The sequence below is a fragment of the Saimiri boliviensis genome, chromosome 19 (genome assembly GCF_048565385.1).
Source record: "Saimiri boliviensis isolate mSaiBol1 chromosome 19, mSaiBol1.pri, whole genome shotgun sequence".
NCBI classification, from domain to species: Eukaryota; Metazoa; Chordata; class Mammalia; order Primates; family Cebidae; genus Saimiri; species Saimiri boliviensis.
Window position 1 is genome coordinate 20105093 of NC_133467.1, and position 17112 is coordinate 20122204.

General features: G+C 47.7%; 1 protein-coding gene across 1 annotated transcript; it reads left to right on the forward strand.

Annotated features, from left to right (window-relative positions):
* Positions 1–297: 297 nt before the first annotated feature.
* SERPINC1 (serpin family C member 1) lies at positions 298–17065 on the forward strand. The gene is made up of 7 exons (XM_010336109.3): positions 298–543; positions 2592–2958; positions 5503–5718; positions 6600–6737; positions 10612–11002; positions 13777–13841; positions 16802–17065. The coding sequence occupies exons 1-7, from the start codon at positions 479–481 to the stop codon at positions 16976–16978; spliced, it is 1419 nt and encodes a 472-aa protein (XP_010334411.1). The 5' UTR covers positions 298–478; the 3' UTR covers positions 16979–17065.
* The last annotated feature ends 47 nt before the right edge of the window (positions 17066–17112 follow it).

Genomic DNA, 17112 nt, shown 5'->3' on the forward strand with positions numbered 1-17112 from the left:
AAAGAAAAGAAAAGAAAAGAAAACTATGAGAGGAAATTACAGGTAGAGGGCTAGAAGTTTTTGGACATTAACTATTTCTTCTGATCTGGTGAACCAGAAGGAAAACATCCTGCAGACGAATCTCCCCTGGGTCGGTATTTCCTAGCCGAGTCTGAGGGTAGGAAGGCGCCCTCCCTCTCCTTTCCCACGAAGGTGAGCAGTGAGGGCCTGCGCGCGGAGAGGCGGCCCGCGCCTTCCCCGGCCCTGACTGAACTTTAAAACTTCTCTACTCATTAAACATCACCCGGGCTCTACACTTTGCTTAACCCTGGGAACTGGTCATCAGCCTTTGACCTCGGCTCTCTCCTCCCGACCAGCTCCTTGCTTCACCCTGGCCTCTGGAACCTCCGTGAGACCGAGAGGCGAGAACCAGTTTTGGGACGGATCGCCGCAGACCACACCGTCTCCAGCCGCCCAGCCCCGCGGAAGGCTCGCGACCATGGATTCCAACGCGATAGGAACTGGAGGCTCTGGAAGAAGCCTCGTCTCCATGAATAGTAAAAGGTAGGAGGGCCGCGCGTTCCCGCTGCCCGCCCCCACGGGGTGTTCCGACGGCCGCACGACTCACAGGAACGACCTCGAACGCCTCCGAGAAGGCCGGGCCCGCTCCCGGGTCGGCACAGTCGAAGGCCCGCTCGGAGGGCGTCATTTCAGGCGCCCTCCCTCTCTCCCTCTCCCTCCGCGCTTGGGGCGAGGCCTCGCCGAGGCCGCACCGTGGGTCCCGAGCCCGAGACAGCGGGGGGCCGTCGTCCCTGGTGTAAAGAGGCTGTGCAGGGCGCCAGCACTCACGCGGGTCCAGGGGGCGCTCCACGGGGAACCCCCAGGGCCTGCCCTGCACCGGGGACGGGGCGGACGCTACCCGCGAGGACCTCCTCACTCCCTTTCCGCCCCTTCTTCCACCCAGATCCCCCCACCGACCTCCCTCCCCCCGGGCCCCTCGGCCTCGAACTGCACCTCCAAATGTAGCCGGACAGAGTGGGGAACCGAAGGCCGTGGAGACGGGAAGGTGAACGCGCGCTCCTCCCTCTCCCTCTGCGGCTTCAGCCTGCTTGACGCGTCTCCCTTGGTGCCTCTGCTCTCGAAAGGGCTGCAGGACTGGCCTCAGAGCAGACAAGAAGGCAAGGCCCCCTCATCTGCCCCAGCTTCCAGACAGCCCCACGCTTGCCCACCAGACCGCGTCCGTGAATCTGCACCGGGCGCCTGTCTTTCTCTCCCAGCACCCACAGACAGGCTCCCTTCTCTACACCCAGGGACCCTCAACCAGCTGGAGGCGGCCCCTGGCCCACTGTGTCTTACCTACAAAAAAGATTACAAGACACTTTTGCTTCACCGAGTGTCCCAACTACCTCACTTTTTTTTTAAAAAAAATGTGATATTAGCTTCGCTTACCTTTATTGAATCCATGTTGGAGATACTAAAAATTCCAGGCAATAAAAATGGATGAGAGCCTGAACGAAAGCAGTGGCAATAACTCGTGAGAGAGCAAAGAAAGAAAACTGACTGACTCTGGGGTCTGACTAAATGAGGAGCTAGAGAGGGAGGAATCCCGGGTGACTCTCAGGTTTCCGGACTGGATTCACTAAGCCCATTCTCTGAGCTAGAGGACACGTGGAGCAGGCGCTTGGAGGAGAAGTAATTGCCAGTTCAGTTTGGTCCTATTTCCCTAAAGAACTTGTCGGAGTTTCTAGTGGAATTGTCCAGCAAACAGTCGGTCTGGAGTTCAGTGGAAGGGTGAGGGCGGAGCTGGAAATGCGGACATCTTCAACACACAGATGTCGCCTTTGTTTTCTTTTTGTTGGGTTTTGAGACTGAGTCTCGTTCTTGTCACCCAGGTTGGAGTGCACGGGCGCAATCTCGGCTCACTGCAACCTCCACCTCCCAGGTGCAAGCAGTTCTGCCTCAGCCTCCCGAGTAGCTGGGAACACAGGTGTGCACCATCACACCCAGCTAATTTTTGTATTTTTAGTAGAGACGGCGTTTCACCAGGTTGTCTGGCTGATCTTCAACACCTGACCTCAAGTGATCTGCCCACCTCAGCTTCCCAAAGTGCTGGGATTACAGGCGTGAGCCACCGCGCCCGGTCAGATACTGCCTTTGCTCCATCCACTTCCTCTTACCTCTCTTGTGTTGCTGAAATCTCTCTGCTGCATCCATCAGAGTCCTTCCCCAGTTTCTGCAGACGGCTCCCCCTGCTGTCCTGGCTCTTCATTGGGCACGGAAGTTCCTGGCCGGATTTTTATGCTTGCGCATTACATCTCGCGAACAGGAAGCTTCGCATTCTTTCTTCTTCCAGCATGGGGCCTTGAGCACATAATACTTCAAATAACCGTCAGTTAATTCTAATTCCAACATGACCATGTCCAGGCAAGTGAACTATCCCCTGGCAAGAAGTCTAGGACTGAACCTGTCCTGGGCCTTGTATCCGGTTCAAAGGCTTTAGCCCTTCTCTTGGCCACACCAGGTGGGCTGGCATCCTCTGCTTTCCTGGGGTAACTCTGTGGTGGACAGTGGGGTTGCAGCTTAGCTTAACTCAGCATTTTGTCCCCTTGCAGGAAGGTACATCTTCTGTCCTTGCTGCTCATTGGCCTCTGGGGCAGTGTGACCTCTCAGGAGAGCCCTAAAGACATCTGCATAGCCAAGCCCCGGGACATTCCCATGAATCCCATGTGCATTTACCGCTCCCCAGAGAAGAAGGCAACTGAGGATGAGGGCTCAGAACAGAAGATCCCCGAGGCCACCAACCCGCGCGTCTGGGAACTGTCCAAGGCCAATTCCCGCTTTGCTACCACCTTCTATCAGCACCTGGCAGATTCCAAGAATGACAATGACAACATTTTCCTGTCACCCCTGAGTATCTCCACGGCTTTTGCTATGACCAAGCTGGGTGCCTGTAACGACACCCTCAAGCAACTGATGGAGGTACGACCCACAGGCCTTCTGCCCAGCTACCTTGCTAGGAGCACCTTTAGGGCGTCCCTAGATCCAATGACTCCTGCACCAACTCTGCAGGCCACTAGGGGCGCTCATTATGCATTATGATTCCCATTGAACCACTACATGTGTTATAATTCCCTTTGAAAATAATTTTTTTTAATTAGGCAAGGAATTACCACTTGGATATCTGCCTGGTAAATCCAGGTTTCCTCTTTTGAGCTACCTTAAAATGGGGGAAGGCTTGTGTCTCTTTTAACTTCTCTTTAGTAGTTCTTTCATCTGTATGTTTACTCACTAATTTGATCATTTATCTATTTATTTGTTCAGCACTTCTTCTGTGCCAGGTGCTGTGTTGGGAGGTGGAGACTACCAGCCCCTCCCCTGGCAGGAGAAGAGGAGCTTTACCATCTGGTGACATCAGGCATATGGGCTCTTGTGGAAAAATATTCTAGGATAATTTTTTTTTTTTTAAAGATAGAGTCGCCGGGCGCGGTGGCTCAAGCCTGTAATCCCAGCACTTTGGGAGGCCGAGGCGGGTGGATCACAAGGTCGAGAGATCGAGACCAACCTGGTCAACATGGTGAAACCCCGTCTCTACTAAAAATACAAAAAATTAGCTGGGCGTGGTGGCGCGTGCCTGTAATCCCAGCTACTCAGGAGGCTGAGGCAGGAGAATTGCCTGAACCCAGGAGGCGGAGGTTGCGGTGAGCCGAGATCGCGCCATTGCACTCCAGCCTGGGTGACAAGAGCGAAACTCCGTCTCAAAAAAAAATAAAAATAAAAAAAAAAAATAAAGATAGAGTCTCACTCTGTCACCCAGGCTGGAGTGCAGTGACGCGATCTTAGTTCACTGCAACTTCCATCTCCCGGGTTCAAGCAATTCTCCCACCTCAGCCTCCTGTGTAGCTGGAATTACAGCTTTACACAACCACACCCGGCTAAGTTTTGTATTTTTAGTAGAGACAGGATTTCACCATGTTGGTCAGGCCAGTCTGAAACTCTTGACCTCAAGGGATCTGCCTGCCTCGGTCTCCCAAAGTGCTGGGATTACACGTGTGAGCCACTGCACCTGGCCGAGGATGTATATTGAGACCAGAGGCCCAGGAAAGCCAGGAAAAGCCTCAAGGACATGAGAGTATTTTCTGGCTCTAGAAAGTAAGGATCATTTCAGATCAGTGACTTAGTTCCCACTGTGCCCCCACCCAACCCCCCCACCGCCTTTTGTGGGAGGGAAGTAAGAAGAAATAAGAAATATCATAAATTGATTATGGGGCTATGATAAATCATGGATGTAAACACTAGATCTTTAATCTGTGTTTGGCTTGGCTACCTGACAGTCTTTCTTTAGGTTGAATCACAATTTGGAAGCAGAGATCATCGATAGGGAGGCACGAGGCTCTTCAGGATGGTATATGGTGCTTATTTGAACCTTGGACACTAAAGTCTGTGGGTCTTAGGAGGGTTCCTTCTATTCTAGTGGTCAATTTCCATGGAACTTCACTTACCTTCTGGGGTAAGTTAACCCAACTCTTCACTCCCCAAAAGAAACTATAGGTTTAAAAACTCTTAAAACACTTAATACTGCCTTCTCGGGGCCCTCAGTCAATTCTGTGTACATTGGTACTGGTCTCAAAGCACTTCCATATCCCTCATGTCTCTGTCCCCAAGTAAGATCTTAAATGTAACCCTTCCTGTAAGAAGAACAGAACACTGTTTCCAAACCAAGCATGTTCCTTGGGTCCTCCTCTTTACACAAATGTCGTGTGTTGGGAAAGCAGGTGAGACTGAATTTCCCTGGAGAAAAGAGACACTCAGCACCAAGCTTTTGATTAAAAGCAAAATCCCCCCAACAAAAAAAGTACCTACTGGAACAAAATCAGGAAAACCAAAGGCAGAGAACAGATAAAATCCAAAAGGCTTTCTGTAGCCTAAGGAGAGAGCATGGAAAGGGAGGAGGGGATCAGCCTCACCCATTTTGCCTTGGGGATGGTGAAGGTCGGCGGTCGTTGGGGATGCAGCTGCAATGGCTATGACAGGCATGGGTGACTTCTAAGTCCTTTTCAACCCTGAGACTTTTTGATTCTGGGCCTGTTTAACCCCTTGCTGATAGATTCACTCTTCCTTTTTCACCCTTACCACCAGTATCCCAGAGCCTCCTTGAGCAGGTGGTCCCAGTAGATGCCACAAAAGTGTTTCTTACAAGAAGGGACACTTCTGATTCTCTTTTCTGTCCAGAATCACCAAGAGGACTTCTATTCTAGCAAGAAAACACCTGTGTGTTTATCTAGAGCCCTTCAGAGACTTTAGGTAGCAACCCCGTCTCTCTTTTTCCCTTTATCCTTCCTACCCTTCATTCTTCTTTTATCCCTTTATTCATCAGAACACACATGAGTTGAGCACTTATGCTGTGCCAGGCACTGTGCTTGAAGAAGTTCACAACTGAAGAGGCTGAGACAGCAGCATGTGCTCACCACCCATGTTAGCTAGGCTGCCCACCAAACCCACACCATTTTCTTTTGACTTCTATAGGTATTTAAGTTTGACACCATATCTGAGAAAACATCTGACCAGATCCACTTCTTCTTTGCCAAACTGAACTGCCGACTCTATCGAAAAGCCAATAAGTCCTCCAAGTTGGTATCAGCCAATCGCCTTTTTGGAGACAAATCCCTTACCTTCAACGAGACCTACCAGGACATCAGTGAGTTGGTATATGGAGCCAAACTCCAGCCCCTGGACTTCAAGGTGAGTTGCAGATGTTGCCCCTGACCTCCGAGTCCTTCCTCTCCACTCAGAGATTGAGGAGGTGGAGAAACAGGATCCAAATTCACACTGCTTTGCCGCTGAAGGCTGCTGGCAGGCTGACTACAAGTCAGAAATCCTGGAATAGTTATTCTGATTTGAAACCTGAGAAATCAATGGTATCCATGCTTAGATTTTAGTGACTGCCCAGAAAATGTGAATAAATAATCAATTCTTCATTCCGTCCACCAACTTCAAATACATACCAAAGAGTGTTTTGAAGATGCCAGTCCTTCAAGGTATCTTATTTAATTCGAAAACTTATCATGGTCAAATAAAGTTGGTACATGGTGAATGTTGTATATTCTCTTCTTGAAGATTCATGAAGCACATGGGCCTATGAAGGCCTGAGAAACTCTACAAACAAGATATCAATCAGCATTCCTCAACCTTATTTGACCACATGGGCATCTCTCTCCTCCATATAACCTGCCAGCCCCATATAACGTGCCATCATTCATTGCTTCCCCTGGAACATGTCTTGGAAACTCTACTTTTGTGAGTTCAGGCTTTCCAAAGTCAGAGAAAACAATATTTTATCTTCTTTTTCCCAGACTATTTTCTCTTCCTTCTTTTCATTTCCTTGATTTTTTTCCTGTTTCTTTTTGTTCTTTTTCTTCTGATAATATTTATTAGCTATGGGAAAGATTCACGGCACTATATTAGGTATGTGAAGTTTCCCCAATGTGAGTTAGAGCAATGGCTTCTTAGTTGAGTGTTAGAAAAAGGCAGAGGGATGGTGACAGAAATAAAATGCCGCCCGGGAAAATGGAAAAACCAATTGAATTGCACAGGTGAGCAGGTTTCTTTCCTGTTCTCCTCAGGAAAATGCAGAGAAATCCAGAGTGGCCATCAACAAATGGGTGTCCAATAAGACCGAAGGCCGAATTGCCGACGTCATTCCCCCGGAAGCCATCAATGAACTCACTGTTCTGGTGCTGGTTAACACCATTTACTTCAAGGTACTCAGAATGGCCCTGGAGAGGCCCCAGGAACTTCCTCTTGCTCTTCAGCTTACCCTCCTTCTTTCGTCCTTTTCTTTAATGGTGAGACTGAAGCCCTGAGAGGGCAAATGAACTGCCTAAAGCTACACAGGTCAGCAGGCCAGGTCAATCTAAATGGGCAAAAAAAGCCTAAGGGCTGAGTGAAAAGATTCCAACAGTAGAAGGCAGAGCTGAACCAACTTCTCCGAAGGTCCTGCCTCTGCCTCCTGTCCCTACCCGTATTTCCTCCTTGCCTCCATTTATTTTCATTTTTATTTTTTAATACAGAATCCCACTCTGTCGCCCAGGCTGGAGTGCAGTGGCAGAGTCACAGCTCACTGCAGCCTTGAGCTCCCAGGCTCCAACAGCCCTCCCACCTCAGCCTCCCAAGTAGCTGGGACTACAGGTGCATGCTACCATACCAGGCTAATTTTTAAATGTTTTGTATGTTGCCCAGGCTGGTCTTGAACTCATGGGCTCAAGCAGTCCTCCTGCCTTGGCCTCCCAAAGTGCTGGGATTACAGGCATGAACCATCACACGTGGCCAGCTTACCCTCTTTCACACTACTGGGCATGTGTCGGTAGATCCTTTCTGAGAAATGGTCCATGCATGATCTGGGAAGACAAATGCATTTGCTGAGAGCCCAGAATCTTTTAAACCATGGCTGCTGGCCTTCCATACAGGGAGGTGTGGTAGTGTCCCCAGGCTGATGGCAGAGTGGGCACACAAACAAACCCATCACACCCCACTGCGAGGTGTGCACAGTGACAAACTCTCATATATATGTGATTCTGCTGTCTAGTTAACTCCATTTTGAAATCTGGAAGAAAATGACAGAGTCAATGTGTTAACAGGCTTCAGTGCTGCGATTTTTCCCCATCATCTGAAGCAGCGTCTACAATGACTCAAAGTTCCCTTTGCCTAAATCTTATTTTTGAAAATTTATTTTTATATTTCTTTTTTATTATTTTTGAGATGGAGTCTTGCACTGTCACCCAGGCTGGACTGCAATGGCGTGATCTCAGCTCGCTCCAACCTCTGCCTACCGCATTCACGGGGAGGTTGATTCTCCTGCCTCAGCCTCTGGAGTAGCTGAGATTACAGGCGCACACCACCACAGCTGTCTAATTTTTTGTATTTTTAGTAAAGATGGGGTTTCACTATGTTGTCCAGACCGGTCTTGAACTCCTGACTACATGATCTGCCCACCTTGGCCTCCCAAAGTGCTGGGATTATAGGCATGAGCCACCTTGCCCAGCTATTTTTATATTCTTTACCTTTTTTTTTCTTTTTTTGAGACAGAGGCTCGCTCTGTTGCCCAGGCTGGAGTGCAGTGGCGTAATCTCGCTCACGGCAACATCTGCCTTCCAGGTTCAAGCGATTCTCCTGCCTCAGCCTCCCAGGTAGCTGGGATTACAGGCGCATGCCACCACATCTGGCTAATTTTTGTATTTTTAGTAGAGACAGGGTTTTACCATGTTGGTCACGCTGGTCTTGAACGCCTGACCTTGTGATCCACCCACCTCGGCCTCCCAAAGTGCTGGGATCACAGGCGTGAGCCACCACGCCTGGCCTATATTCTTTATCTTTTTAAAAATTATTTTCTTTCCTTTAAAACCCAGTTTTAGCCTAAATCTTCTGGGCTTGCAGGTGCCAGGCTCACCTCAGACTTGGCGGAGGTGCTATTACTTACCGATGCAGAAGGCCTTGTTTTCCTCAGAGTAGTGTTCTGAAGACTGTGTTAACCTGATTACATTTAAAAAGGAAAAGGAAGAGGGGAGTGGTAATAAGCAGATTGATGATGCTCAGGAGACCACCAGCTTAAGGCAGGTGGAATTGTGGCATATTTTGCCCATCCTGGGATGTGCTCCAGGTACATCCTTCCCTCCCATGGGGCCTAGGGGATTAGCCAGTCCCTGCTGCTGTCAGTCACTCTGTCTCTTACGGTTTCTCTCTCCCCAAAGATAGAGCAGACTGTATTTCTACCATATGTATTTGCCCTTTACAGTTTGCAGAACAATTTGCCATTTATTAGCCCTCTTGATCCTCACATCCAGGGCCACTTGGACAAATTACTTAACTTTAAATCTTGACTTCCATTTCTGACTGTGTGAACTTGGGTGAGTTACCTGAGACCTTTTTTTTTTTTGAGACAGAGCCTCACTTTGTCACCCAGTCTGGAGTGCAATGGTGTGATCTCAGCTCACTGCAACCTCCACCTCCTGGGTTCAAGCGATTCTCCTGCCTCAGCCTCCCAAGTAGCTGGGATTACAGGTGTGTGCCACCATGCCCAGCTAATTTTTGTATTTTTAGTAGAGATGGGGTTTCACCATGTTGACCAGGATGGCCTCAATCTCTTGACCTCGTAATCCATCCACCTTGGCTTCCCAAAGTGCTGGGATTACAGGTGTGAGCCACTGCGCCCGGCCTACCTGAGACCTTTCTATGCTCCAATTTCTGTATCTATAATATGGTAATAATGATGCATCTACCATATAGGGGTACTGGGGTAGTTACTGCAAGTAAATAAGGTGTTAAGTTAATGCATGCAAAATGCTTAGAACAGTGCCTGGCACACAGTAAGCATTCTATAAATATCAGCTATCACCAGCTCCTAGGTTACAGATGAGAAACCACCACTCAGAAGAGTTAAATGGGTCAGGCAAGGTGACTCACACTTGTGATCCCAGAACTTTGGGAAGCTGAGGCAGGAGGATCACTCAAGCACAGAAATTCAAGACCAGCCTGGGCAGCACAGAGAGATCCGTATTTATGAAAAATGAAAGTCAGCCGGGCATGGTGGTGCACTCGTGTAGTCCTAGCCACCTGGGAAGCTGAGGTGGGAGGATAGCTTGAGCCTGGGAGGTTGAGGCTGCAATGAGCCATAAGCTTGCCACTGCGTCACTCCAACCTGGGACACAGAGTGAGACCTTGTCCCCCACCAAAAAAGAAGAGTTAAATGGCCTGTCTCCAAATCAAAGAGCTAGAAAGTGGTAAGAATCGCAATTTTCTTTTTTAATTTTTATTTTTTGATCCTTGGTGCTAAACCAAGAATCGCAATTTTCAAAAGTGTGTCTTCTATCTCAGGGTCCCTCCCAGTTTGAAGAGGAAGTCAGTCAGGACACATCCTCTGCTTGTTATCTATGTCTGTGTCTGGCAGAGCCTAGGACTTTTGAGGTTGGCCCTTAGAAAAGAGGTCTGGGGACTCACGCCTGTAATCCCAGCACTTTGAGAGGCCGAGGCAGGTGGATCACCTGAAGTCAGGAGTTCGAGACCAGCCTGGCCCACATAGCGAAACTCCGTCTCTACAAATACAAAAATTAGCCGGGCATGGTAGCAGGTGCCTGTAATCCAAGCAACTTGGGAGCTGAGGTAGGAGAATTGCTTGAACCCGGTAGGTAGAGGTTGCAGTGAGCTGAGATCGTGCCATTGCACTCCAGCCTGGGCAACAAGAGCAAAACTCGGTCTCAAAAGAAAAGAAAAAAGAAAAAGAAAAGAGGTTGGTGGAAGGCAGACAGCACAAGGCAATTAGATTTAAACTCAAGAAGAGATTTGCAGAGAGGCTTGTACATTGTTCTTGGTTTTGGTTTTTATTTTTCTGATTATAGAAGCAAATACAGCTGAAAATCTGGGGAAATACAGAAAAGTACACAGAGAAAAACCTACTCATAATTCCATCATTCTGACATAGTCATTATTAACCTTTTTGCGCATATCCCTCCAGTCTTTTTTCCTAATAATTATACTTATCTATTAATGTAATGCTATAATATGAATGCCTTGTATCAATAAATATCCTCCTATAGATATTCTTGTCGCTTTGTGATTCTCTGACCTGGTGTTCTCTTCCAGGGTCTGTGGAAGTCAAAGTTCAGCCCTGAGAACACAAGGAAGGAACTGTTCTACAAGGCTGATGAAGACTCGTGTTCAGTGTCTATGATGTACCAGGAAGGCAAGTTCCGTTATCGGCGTGTGGCTGAAGGCACCCAGGTGCTTGAGTTGCCCTTCAAGGGTGATGACATCACCATGGTGCTCATCCTACCCAAGCCTGAGAAGAGCCTGGCCAAGGTGGAGCAGGAACTCACCCCAGAGGTGCTGCAGGAGTGGCTGGATGAGTTGGAGGAGATGATGCTTGTGGTCCACATGCCCCGCTTCCGCATTGAGGACGGCTTCAGTTTGAAGGAGCAGCTGCAAGACATGGGCCTTGTCGATCTATTCAGCCCTGAAAAGTCCAAACTCCCAGGTTTGTCTAGGAAAGAGTTTCCTTCTCTCTCTACCCACAGGGTAGTCTTACCAAAGGTGGAGGAGTTAGAGAAAGCACAGAAAGGAGCAACAAGTCAGGACACCAGGATTCTCGTCCGTTTCTACTGCTAACTTGTGGAAATCTCTTTTCCTTTTGAAGCCTTAGATTCCTCTCCCGTAAAAGGGAAGTTTGTTCTTGGATCTCCATGGGCCCAGCCACCACTGGTACCCTGTGGGTCTGTATCAGCTAGAGGAGACAGGAACAGGTGGCGAGGAATTTGAAAGAGACAGATAGTAAGAGCTGGGGAAATTTGGTTCCCATTAAACAGGACTCACTCTGACGCCCAGGCTGGATCTCAGCTCACTGCAACCTCCACCCACTGGGTTCAAGTGACTGTAATCCTGAGTAGCTGGGATTACAGGCACCTCCCGTGGCACCTGGCTAATTTTTGTATTTTGTTTTTGTTTTTATTTTTGAGAAGGAGTCTTGCTCAGTCGCCCAGGCTGGACTGCAGTGGCAAGATCTCGGCTCGCTGCAACCTCTGCCTCCCGGGTTCAAGCTATTCTTATGTCTCAGCCTCCTGAGTAGCTGGGATTACAGGCACCCGCCACCACCCCTGGCTAATTTTTGTATTTTTAGTAGAGACGGGGTTTTCTCTACTAAAGAAAACCTGTTGGTCAGGTTGGCCTCAAACTCCTGACCTCAGGTGATCCACCTGCCTCAGACTCCCAAAATGCTGGGATTACAGGCATGAGCCACAGTACTCAACCTCTTTAAAAGATATTTTAATACAGATCACCAGGTCAAGAGTTAGAGACCAGCCTGGACAACATGGTGAAACCTTATCTCTACTAAGAACACAAAAATTAGCTGGGTGAGATGGCGCATGCCTGTAATCCCAGCTACTCAGGAGGCTGAGGCAGGAGAATCGCTTGAACCCGGGAGGCAGAGCTTGCAGTGAGCCAAGACTGCACCACTGCACTTCAGCCTGGACGACAGAGCAAGACTCTGTCTCAGAAAAAAAAAAAAAAGGTATTTTAATGCTTGTTTAGCGATAGGGTCTCACTCTGTCACTCAGACTGGAGTGCAGTGGTATGATCACAGTACACTACAGTGTCGACCTCCTGGATTCAGGCAATCCTCCCAGCTCCACCTCCCAAGAGGCTAGGACTACAGGCATGCACCACCGTACCTGGCTAAATTTTTTATTTTTTGTAGAGACAGTTTCACTGTGTTGCTCAGGCTGTTCTTGAACTTGTGGGCTCAAATGATCCTCCCACCTCGGCCTCCCTAAATGCTGGGATTACAAGTGTGAGCCACCGTGGCCTGCCAACTTCTTTAAAAGATATATATATGTATTTTTTTAGGCAGGGTGCAGTGGCTCACACCTGTAATCTCAGCACTTTGGGAGGCCAAGGCAGGCGGATCATGAGGTGAGGAGTTCAAGACCAGCCTGGCCAGCATAATGAAATCCCCGTCTCTACTAAAGATACAAAAAATTAGCAGGGCCTGGTGGCATGCACATGTAATCCCAGCTACTTGTGAGGCTGAGGCAGGAGAATTGCTTGAACCTAGGAGGCAGAGGTTGCAGTGAGCTGAGATCACACCACTGCACTCCAGCCTGGGTGACTGGGCGAGACTCTGTCTCAGTGAGATTTTTGAGATGGACTATATAAATACATAAATAAATAATAAGTTTATGACATTAAGTAATTGGATTTATCTTTATTGGGCTTTTTTTTTTCTTTTTTTTATGTGGTATGTATACACCATGGAATTTTTTTTTTTAAATGTATTGAGCTGTCTTTAAGCTCGTTTTAAAAACTAAAAATGTTGCCAGACTGGAAAGAAAGATGTTCTTTCTAGACGGAGTGAGTTTTTCTGTAAGAACAGAGTCTTGCCCTTTTCCTCTCCTGCAAAGAGCTGAAGCTTGAGACTGAATTCTCAGGAGCCACAGTGAACAAGCCCAAACTACTTTATAATAATTATTATTATTATTACTGAGACAGAGTTTTGCTCGTTGTCCAGGCTGGAGCGCAGTGGAACGATCTTGGCTCAGTGCAACGTCTGCCTCCCAGGTTCAAGTGATTCTCCTGCTTCAGTCTCCCAAGTAGCTGGGATTACAGACATGTGCCATCACACCTGGCTAATTTTTGTATTTTTATAGTAAAGACAGGTTTTCACCATATTAGTCAGACTGGTTTGGAACTCTTGACCTCAGGTGATCTGTCCACCTTTGCCTCCCAAAGTTCTGGGATTACAGGTGTGAGCCACTGGACCTGGCCCCCAAAGTATTGTATTACTTTAACACATTTTCACTGTGAGGGTATGATTAGGTGACAATTTAGGATTTCTTCTTACATTTCAAAAATCCCCAAAGGATCTCTTTTTTGTTTTTTTTTGAGATGGAGTTTTGTTCTTGTGGCCCAGGCTGGAGTGCAATGGCAAGTTCTTGGCTCTACTGCAACTTCCACCTCCCAGGTTCAAGCAATTATCCTGCCTCGGCCTCCTGAGTAGCTGGGATTACAGGCGTGTGCCACCACAGCCAGCTCATTTTTGTATTTTTAGTAGAGGTGGGGTTTCTCCATGTTGGTCAGGCTGGTCTGGAGCTCCCGATGTCAGGTGATCCGCCTGCCTTGGCCTCCTAAAGTGCTAGGATTACAGGTGTAAGCCACCGCGTCCAGCTGAGGATCTCTTAATTCAAATTGAATTCCCATCTGTTGGTTGATGGCAACTTTCTGCCGTCACAAAGCCTTCTCTGGTCTTCCTTCCAGGTATTGTTGCAGAAAGCCGGAACGACCTCTATGTCTCAGATGCATTCCATAAGGCATTTCTTGAGGTGAGTACACCTCCCCGACTCTCTCTTCCTATGCTGCTTTTCTGCCACTTCATTATTCAGGATTTCATGTGATTTATAACTCTGGAGTTCTTGCACCGCTAACTCTTAGGGTACAGACAGGAGATGCATGAATAACAGGAGACACATGTGGAAAAGGCCTGTTTCCAGTGTTAATGCATGCAAAAGGCCTCCACAAGGCCTGCTGTAATACAGCCCTTCCCAGAACCCTCATGGTGTGATTGTTCTGCCTTCCCTCCTACTACCACTTCTGTAGCAGGTCAAGTGGGAACACAAACATATAGGGAGGGTGGTACAAGAAAATAAGCCAGCAAAGGCCATCAAGAAGGAAATTATAGGATGAGGAGGAGAACCAGTAGAGTATGGAGTTGCAGAAACCCAGGGAGAAGTTTTAAGAAAATGGAAAGCATCAGGCTGGGCACAGTGGCTCATGCCTGTAATCCCAACACTTTGGGAGGCCGAGGCAGGCAGATCATGAGGTCAGAAGATGGAGACCATCCTGGCTAACACAGTGAAACCCCGTCTCCACTAAAAATACAAAAAATTAGGCGGCCGTGGTAGCACACGCTTGCAGTCCTAGCTACTTGGGAGGCTGAGGCAGGAGAATCACTTGTACCTGGGACACGGAGGTTGCAGTGAGCTGAGATCGCACCACTATACTCCAGCCTCGGCAACAGAGCCAGACTCTATCTCAAAAAAAAAAAAAAAAAAAAAAAAAGGAAAGCATCTAGTAAGAAGACTCCAGGGGGCCGGGCATGGTGGTTCATGCCTGTAACCCTAGCACCTTGGGAGCCAAGATGGAAGGATCACTTGAGCCCAGGAGTTCACAACCACCCTGGGCAACATAGTGAGACCCTATCTCTACCAAAAAATTTTTAAATAATAATTAAAAAAAAGATTGGAGCCGGGCGCGGTGGCTCAAGCCTGTAATCCCAGCACTTTGGGAGGCCGAGGCGGGTGGATCACGAGGTCAAGAGATCGAGACCATCCTGGTAAACATGGTGAAACCCCGTCTCTACTAAAAATACAATAAATTAGCTGGGCATGGTGGCACGTGCCTGTAATTCCAGCTACTCAGGAGGCTGAGGCAGGAGAATTGCCTGAACCCAGGAGGCGGAGGTTGCGGTGAGCCGAGATCGCGCCATTGCACTCCAGCCTGGGTAAGAAGAGTGAAACTCTGTCTCAAAAAAAAAAAAAAAAAAAAAAAGATTGGAGACTGCCCATGGTTTACCTTTCCCTAAGGACAGAATAGCATAGGCACATATCTAATTGTAATGGATGAAGAGCAAATAGAAGGTAAGAAAGGGAAGCTGGTGTGTATGCATCAGTGTCTTAAAATGTGCTCAGACAACTAGAGCACTAGACTACACTGCAGGAAACGAAATGGTGGTCAAATAAACACATATCCTCTTGTGGGAGATGAACAGTACACACTGGCATGCTCAGGTCTGAGAAGTCTCACAGTAAAGAGAACGGTTGAATATCATTTAACCTAGTGTTCCCCCAAGAACCTGTGTTAGAGTAATAGCTGTGTACAGCCTGTGGAACTTCTGGTTCTCAAGCAAACACTAACCTATGGACCAACAGCAGTAGTCATCTGGGGAGCTTTGTCTTTGGAGATTCTGGGATGGGCCCTGAGAATCTGTGTACGGACTAAACTCCTCAGGAGATTCTTATGCACAGTGCGATTTGGGAACCACTGATAGACTATTCTTTGCGGGAGCCAGGCTGTGAGGGAAATGAGATGGGCCAGTGGTAGAAAAGTTCCTAGAATTGAAGACATCCAAAAGAAAGAAGGTTGTAGTTAAAGAGAAATGCTTTAGAGCATGGTGCTAGTAAATATAGATCCAGGGCTCAAGCTTAGTGGGAAATGCCTGGTTCAGAGGAAAGTGGAATTTTAAAGGGAGTGAGGAAATGTGATAGCTTGAAAGAACACAAGGTTATAGTCTGAGAAAAGGATGCTATTAATATAATTTCAAAGATAGAGCAGTTTAGAGATGGCAAGTCCAAGGTGTAGCCATGGACATGTTTGCTTAAGTGGAATGAAGGTAATGCTCATTGGGTTTGATGAAATGAAAGAAATGGGAGGTTAGGGTTTTGAATGGGTCTCCTACCGAGATTTTTTTTTTTTTCTTTTTTCTTTTCACTGAGATGGAGTCTTGCTCTGTCACCCGGGCTGGAGTGCAGTGGTGTGATCTCAGCTCATTGCAACCTCTGCATCCTAGGTTCAAGCGATCCTCTCAACCTCGGCCTTCCAAGTAGCTGGGACTACAGGCATCTGCCACCATGCTCAGCTAATTTTTTTTTTTTTTTTTTGAGACGGAGTTTCGCTCTTGTTACCCAGGCTGGAGTGCAATGGCGCAACCTCCACCTCCTGGGTTCAGGCAATTCTCCTGCCTCAGCCTCCTGAGTAGCTGGGATTACAGGCACGCGCCACCATGTCCAGCTAATTTTTTGTATTTTTAGTAGAGACGGGGTTTCACCTTGTTGACCAGGATGGTCTCGATCTCTTGACCTCGTGATCTACCCGCCTCGGCCTCCCAAAGTGCTGGGATTACAGGCTTGAGCCACCGCGCCCAGCCGGAGTTCAGATCCTGAGCCAAAAATCTTTCAGCAGCTAGCACCAAAAATTCACTGTAAAACCATTTACAATGGTACCAGCCAGAAATGTGACGACCTGTGTACATTCAGATTTCTGAGTTACCTAAATGGAACTCTTACTACCTAGCACAAGGCTTGGACAAACACAAGTACCTTACGTTTTCTGCATGAAAGAACGAGTAGAAGTAGGATTCTGGAGGGAATTCAGCCTGACCCAAATGTACTTTTTACTGGAAAACAAAAGCATTTTGAGGAATTGCTGTGTCTGTGTATGATTTACCTGCCAATAATGAACTGCAGAGTGGTTAATGTAGCAGTTTTATTTCCCATGTGACCTGCAGGTAAATGAAGAAGGCAGTGAAGCAGCTGCAAGTACCGCCGTTGGGATTTCTGGCCGTTCGCTAAACCCCAATAGGGTGACCTTCAAGGCCAACAGGCCCTTCCTGGTTTTTATAAGAGAAGTTCCTCTGAACGCTATTATCTTCATGGGCAGAGTAGCCAACCCTTGTGTTAACTAAAGTGTTCTTATTCTTTGCACCTCTTCCTATTTTGGGTTGTGAATAGAAGTAAAAATAAATACAACTACTCCCATCTCACATTATAAATGGACTCTGCATCTGAAATGAAGACAAAGAAAAGGGGAAACATGCTA